Raw genomic sequence first — 22,336 nt, 5'->3', positions numbered from 1 at the left:
CTCCAGGTTCTGCACTGACTCTTTAGATTATTGGCCAATTCTACAACATCTGTTTAATTTTTCCTGAAATAGAGCAGGAGTCGGTCATCTGGCCCGTTAAGCCTGCTCCACCATTCAATGAGATCATGGCAGATCTGGCTGTGGACTCAGCTCCACTGTCCTGTCTGTTCCCCATAACCCTTAATTCCCTATTATTCAAAAATTTAAATATATCTTAAATATATTTAATGAAGCAGCTTCTACTGCTTCCTTGGGCAGAGAATTCTTGATTCGTAACTTTCTGAGGGAAGCAGTTCCTCCTATCTCTGTCCTAAATCTACTCCCCCAAATCTTGAGGCTATGTCCCTTAGTTCTAGTTTCATCTACCAGTAGAAACAACTCTCCTGTCCTTTATTTTGTTTATCCCTGTCATAATTTTATACATTTCTATAAGATTCCCTCTCATTTTTCTGACTTTCTCCGAGTATAGTCCCAGGAGACTCGATCTTTCCTTATTGCCAGAATCAACCTGGTGAGCCTCCTCTGCGTCACCTTCAAAGCCAGCTTATCCTTCCTCAAGTAAGGAGAACAGAACTGTATGAAGTACTCCAGGTGTGGCCTCACCCGTACCTTGCATAACTCCAGCAGAATCTCCCTGCTCTTAAATTCAGTCCCTCTCAAAATGAGGACCAACATCCCATTTACCTTCTTGATTACCTATTGCATCTGCAAACCAACCTATTGCGACTCACGTGTGAGCACTCCCAAGTCCCTCTGCACAATAGCACACTGCAAACTTTCACCACACATATCATAATCTGATTTTCTATTTTTCCTACCAAAGTGGATGACTTCACATTTACCAACATTATTCTCCAACTGCCAGACTTTTGGCAGATAAAATTACTCCAATCTCTGCACTCTTATCTCAAATCTCTTCTGGAAATTTGTATCTACTACATCGACTGTTGCCCTTTCTCAATCTGGTTTGTGGCATCCTTGAAGAACTAATACATTTGATAAACACAGTTTCCCTTTCCGTTTGATTCTGCTTGATTTTATAAATTCCCTGCTGTTTGCTCCTTAATAAATACATTTCCCATTGACAGGCTTTGGGCTACCTCACCGTTGGCTTCCTGCTTTTGCTCTCCCCGATTCCTTCAACAGGGACAACACCTTTCCTATTTCCAAATCCTTTTTGAGCTCTCCAAAAATCATTATCTCTGCAGCCACTCTAAGATCTGAAGACGCAGGGCACTGTGTTCAGGGAACTGCTGCTTTTTGTTCAATTTGTTTGCCAAGTACTTTATTATTGTGATGGAAATTATTATTATTGGTCTGTTTTTAGTGTTTTCAACCAAGAAAACGAACCTAAAATAATTATTTTGAACCTCAACCATTTCTCCTCTATTAGTTCCTTTGTCTTATCCTCTGGTTGAGCAATGTTTACCTTCTTTTTATATAATGCGATAGCCTCTACAATGTTTTTTATATAGTATTTTCTATTTACTCTAAATGCTCCTTAGAATTATTTCAGTCATCATTTGCTGGTTTCAAAACATTTCCCTATCCTTTAACTTATAGATAACCATTGTCACATTTTGTGCCTTTTCTTTCAATTTAATACTGTCTTTAACTTTATTAGTTTTCCTTGATGGGTACATCCTTCTCAAGGAACCTTTCTGTCCCAATGGAATATACCTTTACCGAGGTTTATGAAATATTTCCTCATGTATGCCACTGATCTATTTTTTTTCGGCCCAACTTTGCTAACGCTGTCATCAGACCCTTGTAGTTGCTTTTATTTGTGGTTCACACCTAGATTTCTCATCCTCTCTCTCAGAGTCCAGAAACAGGCCCTTTGTCCCAATCACTTCATGTTGACTGGGCACAGCTTATCCATTCATACATAGAGGAAACATTCATTCCTGGTAGAATTTCCGGCAAATTTCATTTGCACCCTCTCCAGTGCAATCATAGCCTTCCTGCAATTTGGCAACCATAACTGCAGACAAACTCTAGCTGTGCCCAAACCAACATTTTAGAAGGATGAACAATAACCTCCTTGTTCTTAACTCAATGCCTTGGCTAATGAAGGCAAGTGACCCATGTGTCCTTTTTGCCACTGAGTCCACTTGAGCTACTGTGTCAATTTGAGCTACCACCTTCAGGGATCTTTGAACTTCTATATCAATGCTTCCCAATACACCCTTGGCCCTATCATTCACAGAGTATGCCCAATTGTTATGAGTCCTTCCAACTTGCCTCACCTCAAACTGACAGAATTAAATTTTTATGCCCATGTTAACATCCAATTCATAACATCTTTGTCGGTTGAGACAATCCTAACTGTTAACACCATCACAAAAGTTCAAATCATCTGACAACATGCTAATCATATCTTCAAGTTGTATTCAAATCATAAATGTGGCTAGCAAACAGGCCTCAGCACTGATCCCTGTGGTACACCACTAGTTATTGACTCAATCAAAAGAGCAACTCTCTATTATCTCTGCTTTCTATTAGAAGATCATTTACCATTTGCTCTGAATCCCATGGCTCTAATCTTTGGGATCAGTCTCCCAGGTGGAACCTTGTCAAAGGCTTTAATGAAGTCCATGCAGACTACACCAACTACATTGATGATAAGATGTAGGAGCAGAATCAGGCCATCTGGCCCTGACGCTGCTCTGCCATTCAAATCATGGTTGATGTATTGTTCTTCTCAACCCTGCTCTCCTGCCTTCTCACCATAACCTTTGATATCCTTACTCATCAAAAGCCTATCAAACATCTGTGGAGTGAATTCCAGAGATTCATCACTTTCTGGCTGAAGAAATTTCTCCTCATCTCTGTTCTTAAAGGATGTCCCTTTAGTCTGCCCTCTGGTCCTCGACTTTCCCACTGCTGGAAATTTTTTTATTCCCGTCCACTCTATCCAGTCCTTTCAATATTTGGTTGGTTTCAATGAGATCCCCCCCCTTTATCCTTTGATTCAATACTGTTTTCATCCCTGATACATTCAGTCAAATTGATCAGACAGGGATCTCTCGCTAAAAACACCATGCTGACCATCTTTGATCATTCCCTGTCTTTTTAAGTAAGGATTAATTCTATCCCTCAGGATTTTTTCCAGTAAATTTCCTGCAAATGATATTGAGACGAATAGACCTGCCTTACTCCCACTGGCCTCCTCAAATAAAGTCACTGCATCTGTTGCTGCCAGTGAAGATTTTCCCCTGCAGCTCCCTCACGACAGATAGTAGTCTCAGACATCTGTAAATTGCTTGGCTTCTCTATTCTGTCCATGCCCACTTGTCTGCCATCATCTTGCACCTCACCTGTGGCCAATGATACTTCTGTCAAGGCCTCAGAAATATCCTCCTTCACACCTGCAGCAAGCCAAGGTACACCTCATCTCCAGACTGGAGGAACATGATGGTCCTAAACTCTCAACTACCAGATATATTGTACATACTTCTGAAAGAAGTTCCCAGTATAGTTCTGGCAGGCCACAATATGACCTTGAAATTGACTGATTTCCCCCTCCCCCACCACTCAAGATCTTAATTTGCAGATTATCCTTATCCTTCTCCATACCCATCTTGAAATTACATTCAGCATTTGCAGTGAGTTATTTCATCAGCAGGCCCAGGGACCTTCCCTCATTTTACATCTGATGTCTAACATGCTATGATTATTCTTTCCTAAGAGGACCGTCACTACAAGATCATTAATTAATTCTGTCTCATTACACAACAGCAGATCTTAAACAATCTGCTCCCTGGTTGGTTCCTCAAGTTTTGACATTTTCATGGCTCTCATTAAATTGACTCCAGTAATTGCTTTGACAGTGCAGCCTGCACTACAGGTTCCAGACACGAACCCTGCTTTCTCTCAGCTGCGCTGAGGTCCCACACTCTTCATACATCACACCAAGACAGGTTTTCCACACTTCTCTCTACCTTGTATCTGTCGATGGGATCCTCCTGCTGGGCCTGCAGCTCTCTCATGCTGTGGTACTCCTTCTCATATTTCTTCAGTTTCTTTGTTGGCACCTGGAGAGATTGAAGGAGAGTGGGAGGTTAGTGGAAATTTACACAGCCCTCACAGGTCTCTGCCTCCGGAACGCATTAGTGCCAAGTTCTCCTTGCTGAGGGAACTGTTGATAGTTCCTGTCATTACGCCCTGTGTGGTGAAGGTTATGTACAGCTCGGCACATCGAAAACTAAAGACGACGGGCTCATCATTTTGGGGACAGTGCAAATAAAACCTGCCTGCATATTTTATTAAGTTTACAAATTCTTCCCGACTTCCTATCCCATGCATTATCTTTGTAATCTCCAGCCAATCATACTGTTTTGGGACAGCAAGGTACATTTTTCACCATCTTTTCCTCAGTGGAGTTTACCTGAATCACAAAAGTATTGAGATTTCATTTTCTTTGAATTTATAGGATGTGCCACGAGCCAGCATTTATTGCCCATCCCGGCTGCAGGGAGCAAGAATTCCAGTGCATCTGTACAAAGTAATGTGTATGAAAAGAAACAATAATGTTGTCCCTCTTGTGAAGGTGCTCAGACAGTCCTGTTGGAAAGGGAGTTCCAAGACTGACACCCAGCGACCATGAAGACACAGAGATTTATTTCAGAGGGAGGACTTGTATGGGGAGCTTATACAAAATGATATTCCCATTTGCTTGCTGTTGCAACTCTCAGATTCAGATTTATTGCCAGAGTACATACATGGCATCCCATACAATTCTGAGATTCTTTTTCTGTGGACGAGGCAGAATTACCACATATTGGTAGTACAAAAAAAAAACAGTACACAAGGTACACATGTAAACAAATAAAGAACTGTAAACAGATAACGAATGTAAACAAATTGACTCTGCAAATACAGACAGAAATTTTAAAAATAATTAAAGTGCACAAGTTAGAGTCATTAAATGAGACCCTGATTGAATTTGTTGTGAAAAGTCTGATGATGGAGGGGGGAGGGGTGTGGTAGAGGGGAGCAGCTGTTCCTGAACCTGGTGGTGTGAGTCTTGTGACACCTATATCTCTTTTCTGATGCCAGCAGTGAGAACAGAGCGGGTGCTGGGTGGTGTGGATCCTTGATGATTGCTGCCGCTCTCCAACAACAGCACCCCCTGCAGATGTTCTTGATGGTGGGGAGGGTTTTAGCTGTGATGTCCTGGGCTGTGTCCACTACCTTTTGCATGGCTTTACATTCAGGGGTATTGGTGTCCACATACTAGACCATGATGCAGCTGGTCTGCACACTTTCCACTACACATTTGTAGAAATTTGCCAGGGTTTCTGGTAACATACCAAATATCTGCAATCTCCTAAGGAGGTAGAAATGCTGATGTGTTAGCTCCAGGAAAGATTATCTGAGATAGTGACTCCCAAGAACTTAAATTTGCTCACCTTCTCCACCTCTGAACCCCAATGATCACTGGATCTTATAACTCTGATTTTCCTTTCTGAAGTCAACAATCAGCTCCTTGGTTTTGTTGACAATGAGTCCAAGGTTGTTGTTGGTGCACCATTCAGCCAAGTTTTCAATCTCCCTCCTGTATGCTCAGTGGGGTGTTGAGTCCCAGGTCTTGGAGTTTGCTGATCGGTTTGAGGGGATGATGGTGTTAAATGCCAAACTGTTGTTGATAAAGAGCATCCTGATGAATGCATCTTTTCTGTCCAGGTGTTCCAGGACTTTGTGTAGACTAGAGCCATGCTTTAACACCAGGCTTTCAAAACTCTTCATCACCATCCAAGATTTAGAGAACCATTTTCCAGTGAGGATTGAAAGATGTAATGTAGAATTCAGCCAGCATATCAGTGAGGTCACTGGACATGTGTGTGGTGACATCAAACATCGTTTAAAACCCTTGCTTAACAAGACATGCAAAATCCTACAGTGCAACTGACTTCAGTGAGAACACTTGAGCAGATCCCAAGTCATAATTTTGACTTTAGTATTGATTACAGGCCACCCCTATAGGTTCTTTAACTTGCATGGAACATTACAGAACAGTGCAGGCCCTTCAGCCCATTATGTTGCGCTGACCCATATAAACTTACTCCACATCAATCTAACTGTTCCCTCCTTAACAGCCAATAACCCTTCTCTTTTCTTATATCCTTGTGCCTATCTAAGAGTCTTTAAAATGTGCTTATTGTACCAGCCTCCATCACCACCCCTAGCAAAGCAATTCATGCACCTACATCTCTCCTAAACTTTCCTCCATTCACCATTAACAGATGTTGCCTGGTATTGGCCATTGCCACCCTAGCAAAAAGGTGCTTACTGTCTACTCTAGACCCAATTGTTACAGATTTATTTTTTGCTTGAGAAAAATTGTCATTGGCGCATTTCCTTTGGAATTCTGAAACTGTGCACATAACAGTTCAATTAGGTATGATTAAAAACAATGGTTTTCAACCTTTTTCTTTCCACTCACATACCACTTTAAGTAGTCCCTTACTAATCACAGAGCACCCATGGCATAGGGAATATTTAAAGTGGTATGTGAGTGGAAAGAAAAAGGTCGAGAACCACTGATTTGTACAAAATAGGAGCAAGAGTGAGGTCAATCGGCTCTTTGAGCCTGCACTATCAATCAGATTCAGAATCAGGCTTATTGTCAAGATGAGGGTTGGGCAGGAGGTGTGGTCTATATGGATTTTAGAAAGGCATTTGACAAGGTCCCCATGAGAGACGTTCAGAAAGTCATGAGGCATGGGATCTACGAAACCTTGGCTGTGTGAATTAAAAATTGGCTTGCAAGTAGAAAGTAGAGTGTAGTAGTGGATCAAAAGTACCAGCATTCTGCCTGGAGATCAGTAATGAGTGGAGTTCTGCAGGAATCTGTTCTGGAACCGCAACCTCTGCCCTTAGTGATTTTATAAATGATCTAGATGAAGAAGCTGAAGGATGGGTCAGTAAGTTTGCAGTTGATACAAAGGTTGGAGGAGTTGTGGATGGAGCTGAAGGTTGTTGTAGGTTAACACAGGATGCAGAGTTGGTTGGAAAAGTGGCAAATGGAGTTCAATCTGGGTAAGTGTGAGATGATGCATTTTGGAAGGTCAATTACTTAGGAGAGTAAAGGAATAGAGGGTACTTGGGGTCCAAATCCATACATCCATACAATAGAGGGTTGCAGTGCAGGTTGATAGGATAGTTAAGAAGACCTATGGGATGTTGGGCTTCATTAACAGGGGGATTGAGTTCAAGAGTTGAGAGGCCATACTTCAACTCTACAAATTTCTGGTGAGACCACATTTAGAATTATGGTGTTCAGTTCTGGCCACCTCATTATAGTGTTCTCTTTGGAGTGAAGAAGGATGAGAGGAGACTTAGAGGACTACAAGATTCTGAGAGGCATAGACTGGATGGATAGCTAGTGCCTTTTACCCAGGGCAGGAATAGCAAACACATCTCTACAAAGTGAAGGGAGGAAAGTTTAGGGGAGACATTTATATACATGGAGAGTTGTGGATGCCTTGCCAGGGATAGTGGTGAAGGGTGAAACATTATGGGCATTTAAGAGACTCTTAGACAGGCACATGGATGAAAGAAAAATAGAGGGGCACAGGGCAGGAAGGGTTTATTTATTTTTTAAGTTAGAATATATAGGTTGGCTCAACATCAAGAGCTGAAGGGCCTGTACTGTGCCATAATGTTTATGCTCTAGGTTCTATGAACATGCATCATGAAATTTGTTGTTTTATGGCAGCAGTATTGCGCAATACAGGTGCAAAATTCCAATAAATTACGGTTCCATTATTTAACAATAAATAATTAGTGCAAAAAAAAGTGAGATAGTGTCTACATGTTCATTGTTTGTTGAGAAATATGATGGCAGAGGGGATTAAGCTGTTTTTGTAACGATGGGTGTGCGTCTTCAGGCACAGGGGAAGGTGTCGGGATGCGATGGGTGGGAAGGGATGAATGCATGAGGGAAATCACGGAGGGAGCGGTCCTTGCAGAAGACCGAGAGGGGAGAAGGAAAAATGTGTCTTATGGTGGGGAACTGAAGTGCCAGAAATTCTGGCAGATAATATGTTGGATGTGGAGGCTGGTGGGTGAGGATATGGGGATTCTATGTTTGTGGCGCCTGGGGGCAGAGGGAGCCAGGACAGATGAGTGGGAAATAGAGGAGATGCAGGTGAGGGCTGAGTTTATAGTGGTGGAGGGGAGCCATGTTTGTGGATTTGAAGTTCTTTTCCCTTTCCACTGCTGACTCCTTGATGAGGAGAGTTTTGTGTTCTGCTGATTTCCCTTCCTGAAGTCCTTAAATTTGCCAATGTTCACTGCAAGGTTGTTGTGACACCACTCAACTAACTGATCCATCTCACTCCTTTATGCTTCCTCATTGCCATCTGTGATTCTGCCAATGATCATGGTGACATCGGCAAATTTGTAAATGGTATTTGAATTGTACTTAGGCACACAGTCGTGGGTGTAGAGAGAGTGGAGCAGTAGGCTAAGCATGCATCCTTGAGGTGTGCCTCTGTTGATCAGCACTGAGGAGAAGGCCCAGGCTTTGAAGCTTGCTGACCAGTACTAAGGGGATGATGATGTAGAAAGCTAAGCTGTAATCAATGAAAAGCAGCCTGATGTACGTATTGCTGTTGTCCAGGTGATCCAGGGCTAAGTGGAGAGCCCGTGGCATTGCATCTACTGTGGAGCAAATGTGCCAGTAGGCACATTAGGTATGGGTCTTTTCTTAGGTGTGAGTTAATTCTGGCCATGACCAACCTCTGAAAGCATCTCATAATAGTCGACATTCAATACAATCATGGGAGATTATGTAATCTTAATTCTCTATTCCTGCTTTTTCTCCACATCCCGTGATCCCTTTAGCCATAAGAGCCATATCCAACTCCCTTTGGAATTTATCTAATGAACAGGCCTCAACAACTGTCTATGGCAGGGAGCTCCACAAGTTCACAACTCTTGGTGTGAATAAGTTTCTCCGCATCTCAGTCCTAAATGGCTTCTCCCTTGTCCTTAGACTTTCACACTTTGTTCTTGATTTCTGCAATCTGAGGAACATTCTTCTTGGATTTAACCTGTGTGACAGATTATGTTATATTTTATATTGTATGTAGATATGTTTTAAAGGAGATAAATTGTGGTAAGATTTTTTAAATGTAGGTTACACACAAATACAAAGACTTCAAAACACACACAAATACAAAGACTTCAAAACAGATCTCATTTAAAATGCCAGAGCTCTGTTTGTATTTGTTTGTGAGCTATACTAAAAAAAACCCTGCCACAATTTATTTCCTTTAAAACATATCTATATGCAATGTAAAATATAACATAATCCATCACACCTGTCTAGTCCTGTCAGAATTTTAAACGACTCAGTGAGATCTCCTCTTATTCTTCTAATTTCCAGTAACCTTGGTCTATCCAGTCTTCCTTTATCAGTCCTGCCATCCCAGGAACCCAAATGGTGAATCTTCGCTGCACTCTCTCAATGAAGTGAATGTGTTATCTCAGATAAGGAAACCAAACCCGTCCACAATACTCAAGGTGTGGCCTTATCAAGGCTCTATTCAACTGCAGGAAGACTTCCCCATTCTATATTCAGAACCTCTCACAATATAAGCCATGTCATTTGACCATCCCTTAATTTCCAAACTTGGGAACTCCAAGCCTGGATAGAACAACTTTCCCTCACACTTCCAACACATTTGGACCTGACACTTTAAGGAATGGAATTTATTTTGTGCAATACACAAACATACTGGAGAAACTGCAGGTCACGCAGCATTCACAGAATGCAAGTGATGACCAACTTTTTGGGCCAGGTTCCTTTGTCCATAGGAAGTTAAAGCTATCCAACAATTTATTTCATCCCTGATTGAAACTCCAGCTGGTGAACTGTGTGCAGTTGTCACTGCCACTAAGGTGGTTTCTGAAGTAATAGAAGTTCAGATCATGGAGCAAAGTTTTGGAATTTGGGTTGTTTTTGACATACAGAATGATATAGGCCCTTTTGGACCATGAGCCCATGCTGCCCAATTACTTCCAATAGGCATACAACCCCTTTAAGTTTTGAATGGAGGGAGAAACCAGAGTACTCAGGGGAAACCCATGCAGACATGGGAAGGATGTACAAACTTCTTACAGGCGCTCCACTTTTTGGCAAAGATTTGAGATGATCTGCTAGAAATTTTGAAGAACATGAAAAGAATTGATAAATGATGGAGGCAAGTGATTTTAAAGCAAAAGTCTAGATAAAACAGAAAAAGATCTGTGCATTTAAGTACACAAAAGTGCTAGAGGAACTCAACGGGTCAGGCGGACAGCATCCATGGAAAGCAATAGGCAGTCAAAGTTTTGGGTCTGACCCAGATAATCAGCTACATTACCTGTTAAGTTTCGTTAGTACTTTTGTGCGCTGCCCTAAACCCTGCATGTGCAAACATTTTGTGTACCTCTGCACATTTAAACCGACATTTTGATTAGACATCTCTTCCAAAGGTGGACTAACCTACCAAATGCTTCCTACACAATTCTTGGACCTTCCCCTGAGATCCTCCTGTGCAGTTTGTGTAGAGTTAACAATGCAGGTGTGAAGACCAATGCAAACTGACTATCTGAGGGCTCTCTCATTGCTTTAGGGGATCCTAAAGCACCTGTCAACCAACAATATATTTCCAAAGGGCAATTTAAAAAAAAATGTTAAAATAGCAGAGTAGTTACCAAAAAAATCTCCTTGGAGAAACACAGCAGATCGAACCGCATCAGTTGGAGGAGAACTGTCAACATTAAAGGGTAGGGAAAATAGCAGACGAGAAGTTTCTTCAGCGAAAGGATGGCAAATCTGTGGAATTCATTGGCATAGACAGCTTTGGAGGTCAAATCATTGAGTAGATTTAAAGTGGAGGCTGATCAGTTATTGTTAGGATGACAAAGGTTGTGGAGAGAATGGAGTTGAGAAGTAAAATACACAATTTGAATGACAGGGCAGACTCAATGGGCTGAAGGGGCTCATCCTGCTCCTGAGTCTTGTGGATTAACATGATTTAATTAAATTTACATTTTAAAAAGTTATTGTTTGCAATGATGACCAACTGGACTGCCAAAATGTCGCAAGAACTCGACAGCAGCAAACTTGTTTGGTTTACCAGTTCTGGTGTGACTGCAGATTTGGTGGTGAACATTTGAGAGCTCTCTAATGTAGCTTAGCAAGATAATGAATTGTACTCATGTGCTGTAAAAAGACAATGGAAATGAGACCGGCAGGACATCTACTACAGATTTCCAGTGACAAAAGAACAATTACACCAGCTGAACCCGTCAAGTGTCAGCTGGGAACCAGAGACAAAACATCCCATGGATGAGTCAAGAAGCAGTGATTTCAAATCATTCCTTTAACTCCATCAGCCACGTTGGATCTGTCCTGTCTTACCGGAAGAGCCAAGTAGGTAAGGGATCATGACCCTCAGTGTCATGGAACATTGCAGTACAGTACAGGCCCTTTGATGTTGTGCCAATCAATGCAAGTGAAACACGAAAGACTGGAGACAGTGTAATTGTAGCAAAAACACAAATGCTGGAGGAACTCAGCAGGTCTCAGTGTCCTTAAGATCTTGAAGAAGGGCTCAAGTCCAAAGCACCAATTATATATCTTTACCTCCTAAGGATGCTGCAAAACCTGTTGAGTTCCTCCAGCATTTCTGCTTTTGCCAATTCATGTAAACCTACTACACAATACTCCTCAGACAGCTCCAAAAAAAGTGCAGAGAATAAAAAAAAGGACTCTACATCACTTTTGTTGACCTCACCAAAGCCTTTGACAGCGTGAGCAGGAAAGGGCTTTGGCAAATACTAGAGCGCCTCGGATGCCCCCCCAAGTTCAACATAGTTATCCAACTGCACGAAAACCAACAAGGTCGGGTCAGATACAGCAATGAGCTCTCCGAACCCTTCTCCATTGACAACGGCGTGAAGCAGACTGCGTCCTCGCACCAAACCTCTTTACTATCTTCTTCAGCATGATGTTGAAACAAGCCATGAAAGACCTCAACAATGAAGACGCTGTTTACATCCGGTACCGCACGGATGGCAGTCTCTTCAATCTGAGGCGCCTGCAAGCTCACACCAAGACACAAGAGCAACTTGTCCGTGAACTACTCTTTGCAGACGATGCTGCTTTAGTTGCCCATTCAGAGCCAGCTCTCCAGCGCATGACGTCCTGTTTTGCGGAAACTGCCAAAATGTTTGGCCTGGAAGTCAGCCTGAAGAAAACAGAGGTCCTCCATCAGCCAGCTCCCCACCATGACCACCAGCCCCCCCACATCTCCATTGGGCACACAGAACTCAAAACGGTCAACCAGTTTACCTACCTCGGCTGCACCATTTCATCTGATGCAAGGATCGACAAAGAGATAGACAACAGACTCACCAAGGCAAATAGCACCTTTGGAAGACTACACAAAAGAGTCTGGAAAAACAACCACCTGAAGAAACACACAAAGATCAGCGTGTACAGAGCCGTTGTCATACCCACGCTCCAGTTCAGCTCCGAATCATGGGTCCTCTACTGGCATCACCTACGGCTCCTAGAACGCTTCCATCAGCGCTGTCTCCGCTCCATCCTCAACATTCATTGGAATGACTTCATCACCAACATCGAAGTACTTGACCTGGCAGAGTCCGCAAGCATCGAATCCATGCTGCTGAAGACCCAACTGTGCTGCGTGGGTCACGTCGCCAGAATGGAGGACCATCGCCTTCCCAAGATTGTGTTCTATGGCAAGCTCTCCACTGGCCACCGAGACAGAGGTGCACCAAAGAAGAGGTACAAGGACTGCTTAAAGAAATCTCTTGGTGCCTGCCACATTGACCACTGCCAGTGGGCTGATATCGCCTCCAATCGTGCATCTTGGCGCCTCACAGTTTGGCGGGCAGCAACCTCCTTTGAAGAAGACCGCAGAGCCCACCTCACTGACAAAAGACAAAGGAGGAAAAACCCAACACCCAACCCCAACCAACCAATTTTCCCTTGCAGCCGCTGCAACCGTGCCTGCCTGTCCCGCATCGGGCTTGTCAGTTGACAACGAGCCTGCAGCAGACGTGGACATACCCCTCCATAAATCTTCGTCCGCGAAGCCAAGCCAAAGTACTCCACAATAAGATGATCTTTTCCTACCACATACTCCTAACTCACTATTTTTTCTTGTATACATGCAACTATTTTAAGTCTTTCAAGAATCCCTTTGTACTCCACGTTCTGCTGACCTCTCATAGTGCCCATCAGGCTAGACCTGTCAAGAAAATGTACTGAAAGTGGATTTTACCCCACCGAGGATTGCAAGATCGCAGAATAATTTGAGTGGTGCCGTGCAGGTGGCAGGATACCTTTGGGTGTCAGGAAACGAGTCACTTGCCAGTGTTAGTCAGCCTTCCACCTCTTCTTGTCTTTGGCTTGGCTTCGCGGACGAAGATTTATGGAGGGGGTAAAAAGTCCACGTCAGCTGCAGGCTCGTTTGTGGCTGACCAGTCCGATGCGGGACAGGCAGACACGATTGCAGCGGTTGCAAGGGAAAATTGGTTGGTTGGGGTTGGGTGTTGGGTTTTTCCTCCTTTGCCTTTTGTCAGTGAGGTGGGCTCTGTGGTCTTCTTCAAAGGAGGCTGCTGCCCGCCAAACTGTGAGGCGCCAAGATGCACGGTTTGAGGCGTTATCAGCCCACTGGCGGTGGTCAATGTGGCAGGCACCAAGAGATTTCTTTAGGCAGTCCTTGTACCTTTTCTTTGGTGCACCTCTGTCACGGTGGCCAGTGGAGAGCTCGCCATATAATACGATCTTGGGAAGGCGATGGTCCTCCATTCTGGAGACGTGACCCATCCAGCGCAGCTGGATCTTCAGCAGCGTGGACTCGATGCTGTCGACCTCTGCCATCTCGAGTACCTCGACGTTAGGGGTGTGAGCGCTCCAATGGATGTTGAGGATGGAGCGGAGACAACGCTGGTGGAAGCGTTCTAGGAGCCGTAGGTGGTGCCGGTAGAGGACCCATGATTCGGAGCCGAACAGGAGTGTGGGTATGACAACGGCTCTGTATACGCTTATCTTTGTGAGGTTTTTCAGTTGGTTGTTTTTCCAGACTCTTTTGTGTAGTCTTCCAAAGGCGCTATTTGCCTTGGCGAGTCTGTTGTCTATCTCATTGTCGATCCTTGCATCTGATGAAATGGTGCAGCCAAGATAGGTAAACTGGTTGACCGTTTTGAGTTTTGTGTGCCCGATGGAGATGTGGGGGGGCTGGTAGTCATGGTGGGGAGCTGGCTGATGGAGGACCTTCCACCTCTTCTTGTAGCCACAGTACTAATGCAGCGTGTCCAGAGATCATGCACTTCTCCTCCACAGTGATCCCCAGTATGGGGGAGGGTTAGTGCAGCTAAATTTCCACCTGTGCTGCAGATGGACTATACCCGGCACTTAAGATTATCTTATACTGGATTTCAGATTTATTGTCAGAGTTCAAACATGACATCACGTACAAAGCTGAGATTCTTTTTCTGTGGGTAAGGCAGAATTACCACTTATTTGTAGTGCAAAAATAACTGTACACGTGTAAACAAAGAAGGAATTGTAAACAGATGATGAATGTAAACATAATGACTGTGCAATAAAGAGAAAATAAAAAGATAAATAAAATGCACAAGTCAAAGTCCTTAAATGAATCCCTGATTGACTTTGTTGTTGAGGAGTCTGATGGTGGTGGGGTAGCAGCTGTTCTTAATCCTGGTGGTGCGAGTCTTATGGCACCTATACCTTTTTCCTGATGGCAGCAGTGAGGACAGAGTGTGTGCTGGGTGGTGTGGATCCTTGATGATTGCTGCTGTTCTTGATAGTGGGGAGAGTTTTGCCTGCAATGTCCTGAAATGTGTCCACTACCTTTTGGAGGGCTTTATGCTCAGGGGTATTAGTTGCTGTCTTCCCCACAGCTCTTTGAGGCAGTGCTGCAAGACCAAGAAAACTCGTTGCTTGGGTATCTGTGCAGAATGACCTATTGCATGGAATCCAAAACCATAGTGTCAACAACATCAGGATGCATAGATCAGTTGGAGACATTGGTGGAGGAATGACAGATGGATCTTAATCTATACAAGCGTAAGATCTTGCATTTTGGGAGGTCCAATCTAAGAGTAAAGTATAAATTGTAGGACCACTGGGAGCATTGAAGTTCAGAGAGATCTTAAGAGTGCAGGTCCATAAATCCATGAAAGTGACAACACAAGTTGGCAGGGTAGAAAAGAAGGCACAAAGCATGCTTGCCTTTACTAGTCTGGAGCACTGCATATAAAAGTCAAAGTCATGTCGCAAGTGCATAAGCTTTAGGTGAGACCACATTTGGAACACTGTGTGCCATTCTGGTTGCTGCATTCTGGGAAGGATCCAAAGCTTTTGGTGAGGAAACAGTAAAGGACCACTAGGATGTTGCCTGGATTACACAGGTGAGCTATAAGGGGAAGTTGGGCAAACTTGAGTTGTTTTCTCCAGAGTGTTGAAGGCTGAGGGGAGACCCGATGGAAGTTATGGGCTAGGACCTTTCTTCCTGGAGCATTGGAATCCCTGAATGTTATTAAGCTAGAAAGTGTGCAGAAAGGATTCATGAGGTTGTTACTGGGACTGAAGAAATTGGGTGACAAGAATAGACTGGGACCTTTCTCCCAGTAGTGTGAAAGGTTGAGAGGGTCCTTATAGAGGTTTATAAAATCACTCAGGGTAAGGAGTCTAAAAATATATGCCATCAATTTAAGGTACGAGGGGAAGATTTAAAAGGGACCCAAGGATCACCTTTTTCATACAGAGGATGGAGGGTTTGTGGAACATATTTCCTGAAGAAGTGATAAAGGGGAAACAATTGTAACAGTTAAAAAACTTTCCGACAGGTTCAGCATTCAAAATGTTTCTGAGATCCTCTCTCATTCTTCTAGTCTCCAATGAATACAGTCCAAGAGCTAATAAACGTTCCTCATAGGTTAACCCTCGCATTCCAGGAATCATCCAGGTAAATCTTCTTTGTACTCTCTCCAACATCATTACATCTCTTCTAAGGGGCCAAAAACTGTACACAGTACTCCAAATAAGGATACAGACTGAACACAAGCAAATGGAACCAACTTCGTCAGCATGAACAAGTTGGGCTGTGAAACTCAATGTAAAATTGAAAGGTGTGGAGAGACAGAGATGTTTTTTTTTCCCCTCTAGGGTGGCAATGTCTTATACTGGAGGGCATATCTTTCAGGTGAGTGAGGGTAGTTTTAAAGAGAACCAGAGAGACAAGTTTGGTTCCTACATGGAGTGATAGGTATTTGGAGCGCACTGCCAGAGGGGGCAGTGAAAGCAGATACAATGGTGATACTTGAGGCATTGAGACAAACACATGAATCACATACAAGCAGATAGGATTTGTTTCATTTGGCATCACAGCGGGTACATGCATCATGGCTGAAGGGCATATTCAATGTTCTATCAACAAGACAAGAGGCCAGGAGAAATATGAAATATTCTGCTCTTGACTAGTGAGTATAGCTCAGCAGCAGCCAAAGCTGGCATCGTTCAGCAATAGCTTAGCCCACTCACCACCCTAAATAGGGCAGCACAGTTCATACAGCGATTAGCGCAACACTCATACAGCGCCAGTGACCTGAATTCAAATCCGCCGCTGTCTGTAAGGAATTTATATGTTCTCCATGCCCAGTTTCCTCCCACATTCCAAAGATGTATGAGAGCTAGTAGGTTAATTAGTTTCAAGTGTGTATTTGGGCGGCACAGGTTTGTGTTCCTGAAAGGCATGTTTACTCTGCTGGATCTCTGAATTTTAAAATATACTATATATATATATATACTTTTATATATATATATATATATATACTTTTATATATATATATATATATATACTTTTATATATATATATATATATATACTTTTATATATATATATATATATATATATATACTTTTATATATATATATATATATATATACTTTTATATATATATATATACTTTTATATATATATATATATACTTTTATATATATATATATATACTTTTATATATATATATATATACTTTTATATATATATATACTTTTATATATATATATATACTTTTATATATATATATATATACTTTTATATATATATACTTTTATATATATATATATACTTTTATATATATATACTTTTATATATATATATATATACTTTTATATATATATATATATATATATACTTTTATATATATATATATATATAAATAAAATACACACATTTTTATATACATATTTATATATGTATATGAGAATTCCCTTCTACATCATCACATGACTATGATAGTATGTTGAATACAAGCCACAGAGGTTCAGGAATGGCACATCACCTTCTTAGGGCAATTAAGGATGGGCAATAATTCCTGCAGAGATACTCACAGCTGAGAAAATAGTCACCACTGTGTACATAGAACACGTGGGTCACTGTATTTGTGCAGTGTCTGTGATGCCCAAATCAAACCAAAACTCTGCTGCCTGTAACTGATAAATATTCCACGTTCCCTTTTATAAGCCTGTGTCTATTCAAAAGTCTCTTAAACACTATTATTGTGGTTGCTTCCACCACTACTCCTGTCACCCTGTTTTAGGCACCCACCAATCTCTGGGTAAAATATATGCCCAGCGCATCTCCCTTAAATTTTCTCCCCCTCACCATAAATACACCTCTTCTAGTGTGTGATGGCTTCACCCTGGGGAAAACATTCTGACCGTCTACCCGATCAAAGCCTCTCCTGATTTTATAAACCTCCATCAGGTCTATCCTCAGCCTCTGATGCTCCTGAGAAAAGCCCACATTTGTCCAATCTCTCCCCATTGTTCATGCCTCTAAACCAGGCAGCATCCTAGCAAACCTCTCCTGTACCCTTTCCATTATCCCTTTTTACAAATAGCCATTTGCCACACCAGCACTGGGAAGGGTGGAAGGGGTGTTGTGAGAGAGCATGATAATCTGATAAAGGACTCCATTGTCTTCTTCAATACTTGAGATCTTTGAAATCAATCTGGGACAGAAAATTGCGCTCGTGGGAGTAGGGCAGCGCTGTAATTGTCTGCCACTAAAAAGGGGGTGACTATCATAGAGCCCATTCTCCACTGAGCCAATTCAGAGGCCTCGCAAACGACAATGTGATCAGCTGCTGACAACCTCTACTTTACATGTGGTCCCAGTATTAACTTGAATCGTTCTAGTTTACCATTTGACTGCACACGTGCAACATAACGGTGTTTCTCTGCACAATGGTGCATACACATATGCACAGAATACATTTCTCACACAGCAGCTAACAAACATATACATACATAAAAATATACTACAAAATAAACATGTATAAATATTGTGGAATAATTTACTCAATTTCATTGAAAAGAGATCCAAGGTTTCAGGATAATGTTCATCATTCTCACAGCCTGTGAGAAGAAGCCATTCCCCAGCCTGCCAGTCCCGATTTTGATGCTCCTGTACCTCATTCTTGATGATTGTGGGTCAAAGATATTGTGTGCTGAATGGTAGTATCTTTGAATTAAATGTGGCAGTTCCATTTTACTGTGCCTTCCCTGACAGGTTTCAAAACCGAGTACAGAGAGAAAAAAGAACATAGTGGTAGTAACTTTATATCATATTCAGGAGAGCATAGTGAACAACTTCCAGAAAGAGAAAGCCACAAGCGAAACCATTTCTGCTCTGTACAAGGATTATAGTGATCAAGAACCTGATTGTAATCATTCACCTCTTATTCGTTACCCAGAAATTTGAGTGCAAAGGAATCATTAACCACACAACCTGATTGCCAGTCAACCACATTAAAGAAACCAGGTTACTGGGTTACTATACACATGGTAAGTCGAATGCATTTGCAAGAATTTTGTGCAGTTATCATATCATCTGACTGTGTGTGACCACGTCTTCAGGCTTAAGGTCTGCTTTCAATGTTTAGATTGCGCAGAAGCAATTAATTAATTAGCTTTTTGGCTGGTGTCACTATAACACTGGACAACAATTTTTCTCAAAAGGTTTGCTTCTGAAAAAAGGGGATGATGATGGACAACTTCAGGAGGAACAAAAAGATAATTTCAGATTTGCTGTATCACATAGGAAGTTGGAGAAACATTAAATTAATTTTTATTAAATTTAGTATATTTAATCGCATAATGATGCTGACACATTGATTAATTCAACTGACCTCAAAATGTTTTGGCGCTGATTTTCATTTGTACTTAGCCCGTTGCCCTGATACTGCTTTTCCATAGTTGCAATATCCTGGTAAAACCTTTCACCATGTTTGTCACTGACTGCACCACGATCAGCAGGGACGAAATCCCAGTGTGAATGCAGAAAATGAATTTTCAATCACATGTTGCACTTAGTGGTTTTGTACGATTGAAGCAACATATTGTAATTTGGTAAATAGGTTATAATTTTAAAAAGGTAAGTGATAGGAACTTTTTAAGGTGATTTTTGTGATCATTAAATACACCCAAAAATATCTCAGAAGCAAAATCTTTGTTGTCCAGTGTAATTGATCTTCACAGTCATAAAGAAAGGACTTCATATCAGTGGTGGGGAAATTATTGAAGAGGATACTGGAGGGGATAGGATTTATGTACATTTGGAAAAGCATAGTCAGATTAGGAAAGGCAGCATGGCTGTGTGAAGGGAAGGTTGTGTCTTACAAATCTGATCAAGTCTTTTGAGGAGGTTGATGAGGGTAGGACAGTGGATGTTGTCTACATCATTTTTCATAATGCACATGACATGGTCCCTCATGATAGGTTGATTCAGAAGATATAGATGCATGTGATAGAGAGTGAATTTATGGTTTAGATTTGTCATTGGTTGGTCCCCAAGCTACAGATCAATGATCCTGTGGTGTTCCGCAGGGATTGGTGTTGGGACGCTTGAAGTTTATGATGTATACATACTATATTTTGAAATTGTAGTAAAATTGTATTTTATACACATACACATATACCCACACACACACTTAATATGTAGATATATATGTGACTGATGAAAAATTAGGTGGGTGGGTTAGTAAGTTTCCAGATGCTGAAGGTTGAGGGGAGACTTAATGAGAGACATAGAGAGAATGGAGAGCTGCACTTATTTCTCAGGGCTATAATAGCAAATACCAGTGGAGATCAGTTTAAGGTGAATGAAATAAAGTTTAGTGGAGATATCAGAGTTAAGTTTTTTTTTAAACATAAAGATTGGTGGGTGCCTGGAATGCATTGTTGGCATTATGGAGACTGTAGGGACATTTAAAAGACTCTTCATTAGGCACATGGATGCAAGAAAAATAGATGGTTATGGGTGTATGATTGAGAAGGGCTAGATTGTTGTGGAGTAGATTTATATAGGTCAGCATAACATTGTGGGTGAAAGGTCTGTTCTATGCTGTAATACTCTTTGATTCTATGATTGATGGAGCTATGGACAGTGTAGAGGGCAATCAAAGAATACAAAAGAATATACTGCAGCTCAGTTACAGATATGGGCAGAGAAATGGAAGATAGAGTTTAATCCAAACAAGTGTGAGGTGTTGAACTTTGGAAGGTCAAATGTAAGGGAAACGTATACCGTTAATAGCAGGACTCTTAAATGTACTATATGCAGAGGGATCTGGGGGTTTAGGTTAATAGATCCACGAAAGTGACTACACATGTAAATTGGGTGGTAAAGCAGTCGTATGGTATGCTTGGTTTCATTGCCACAGCAGTGAGCATAAAAGTAAGGAAGTCACATTGCAGTAATATAAAACTTTGATTCGGTCACACTTGAAATACTAACGAGTACAGGAGATAGAGGAGAACAAGTATATATTATGTAACCTTGCGCAGGGTTCTCGATAGGTTTGTCGCACTGAGGCAGGTTAAAGATGGTAGGATAAGTGAACTGTGGTTGACAAAAGAGGTGAGAGAGCTAGTTAAGAGGAAGCATGCACTGGTTTAGGAAGCAAAAGACAGAAAGGGCTCATGAAAATTACACAGCATCCAGAGAAATCAGGAGAGTTAGAAGGGGGCACGAGAAGGCCTTGGCAAGTAGGATTAAAGAAAACCCTAAGGAGTTCTAGCCATATGTGAAGAACAGGATGATAAGAGTGAAGGTAGGGCTGCTGAAAAATAAAGGAGGCAACATTAGTACAGAGGATGAAGAGTTGGGCAGAAAAGTGGCCAATGAAGTTCAATACGGATAAGCATGAAGTCATGCATTTTAGAAGATCAAACTTGAGGGCAGAGCACATGGTTAATGGTAGAATTCTTAACAGCGTGGAAGAACAGAGACCATGGGGTCCAAATCCATAGATCTCTCAAAGTGAATGAGTGTTTTGAAAGACTGGTGATGAGGCATGTCAGCTCCTGTCTGAGCGATGACATAGATACATTCCAGTTTGCCTATTGTAGTCAGAGGTCTACAGTGGATGCCATCTCACTGGCTCTACAAAAAGTCCTGGAACACCTGGTCAGCAAAGATGCATACATCAGGATGCTACTATTCGACGACAGTTCGGCATTTAATGCCATTATCTCTTCAAAACTGATCAGCAAACTCCAAGACCTAGGAGTTAACACTCCACTATGTAATTGAGTCATGGATTTCCTCAGCTCCAGATTATAATCAATGAAGACTAGTAAGAACTTATCCTCCATAATCTACACCAGTTCTTAGCCCCCTGCTCTACTCACTTTACACCTACCACTGTGTGGCTCAGTACAACAGTAATATCATCTACAAATTTGCCGACAATACATTAGTGGGTTGTATAAAGGAAGGGGATGAGTCAGCATCAAGATGGAGATTAAAAACTTGGCTGAATGGTGCAACAACAGCAACTTTGAATTCAATGTTACCAAAACTAAGGATCTGATTGTTAACTTCAGGGAAGGAAAGCCAGAGGTGTAAGATCCAGTGATCATCGGGGGATCAGAAGTGGAGATGGTAAGCAAATACAAGTTCTTAGGAGTCACCATCTTGGAGGATCTTTCCTGGACCCAACACACCAATGACATTGTGAAGAAAGCACATCCGTGCCTCTACTTCCTCAGGAGTTTGTGGAGGTTTGGTATGACATCAGAAACCTTGGCAAATGTTCTGCAGAGGTAGGGTGAAAAGTGTGATGACCGGCTGCATCACGAACTGGTATGGAAACACCAATACCCCTGAGAAAAAAACCCTTGAAAGGTAGTGGACACAAGCCAGGACATCACAGACAAAACCCTCCCCACTACTGATAGAGAGCAGCAGCAATCATCAAAGACCTTCATTACTCAG

The 22,336-nt window shown here is 41.9% G+C and overlaps 1 protein-coding gene across 16 annotated transcripts in view; it reads right to left on the bottom strand.

The window, feature by feature from the left end:
* Positions 1-22,336, bottom strand: part of rabgap1l (RAB GTPase activating protein 1-like) — a 458,975-nt gene that overhangs the window by 33,855 nt on the left and 402,784 nt on the right. For all 16 annotated transcript variants that reach the window (XM_069937564.1, XM_069937563.1, XM_069937559.1 and 13 more), the window contains one exon: positions 3,945-4,037. In XM_069937564.1, coding sequence (XP_069793665.1) covers positions 3,945-4,037 — 93 coding nt within the window. The remainder of the gene's footprint in view (positions 1-3,944; positions 4,038-22,336) is intronic.

The sequence above is a fragment of the Narcine bancroftii genome, chromosome 5 (genome assembly GCF_036971445.1).
Source record: "Narcine bancroftii isolate sNarBan1 chromosome 5, sNarBan1.hap1, whole genome shotgun sequence".
Classification (NCBI taxonomy): domain Eukaryota; kingdom Metazoa; phylum Chordata; class Chondrichthyes; order Torpediniformes; family Narcinidae; genus Narcine; species Narcine bancroftii.
Note: the sequence above shows the minus strand (reverse complement) of the source record. Positions and strands in the feature narration are given on the sequence as shown.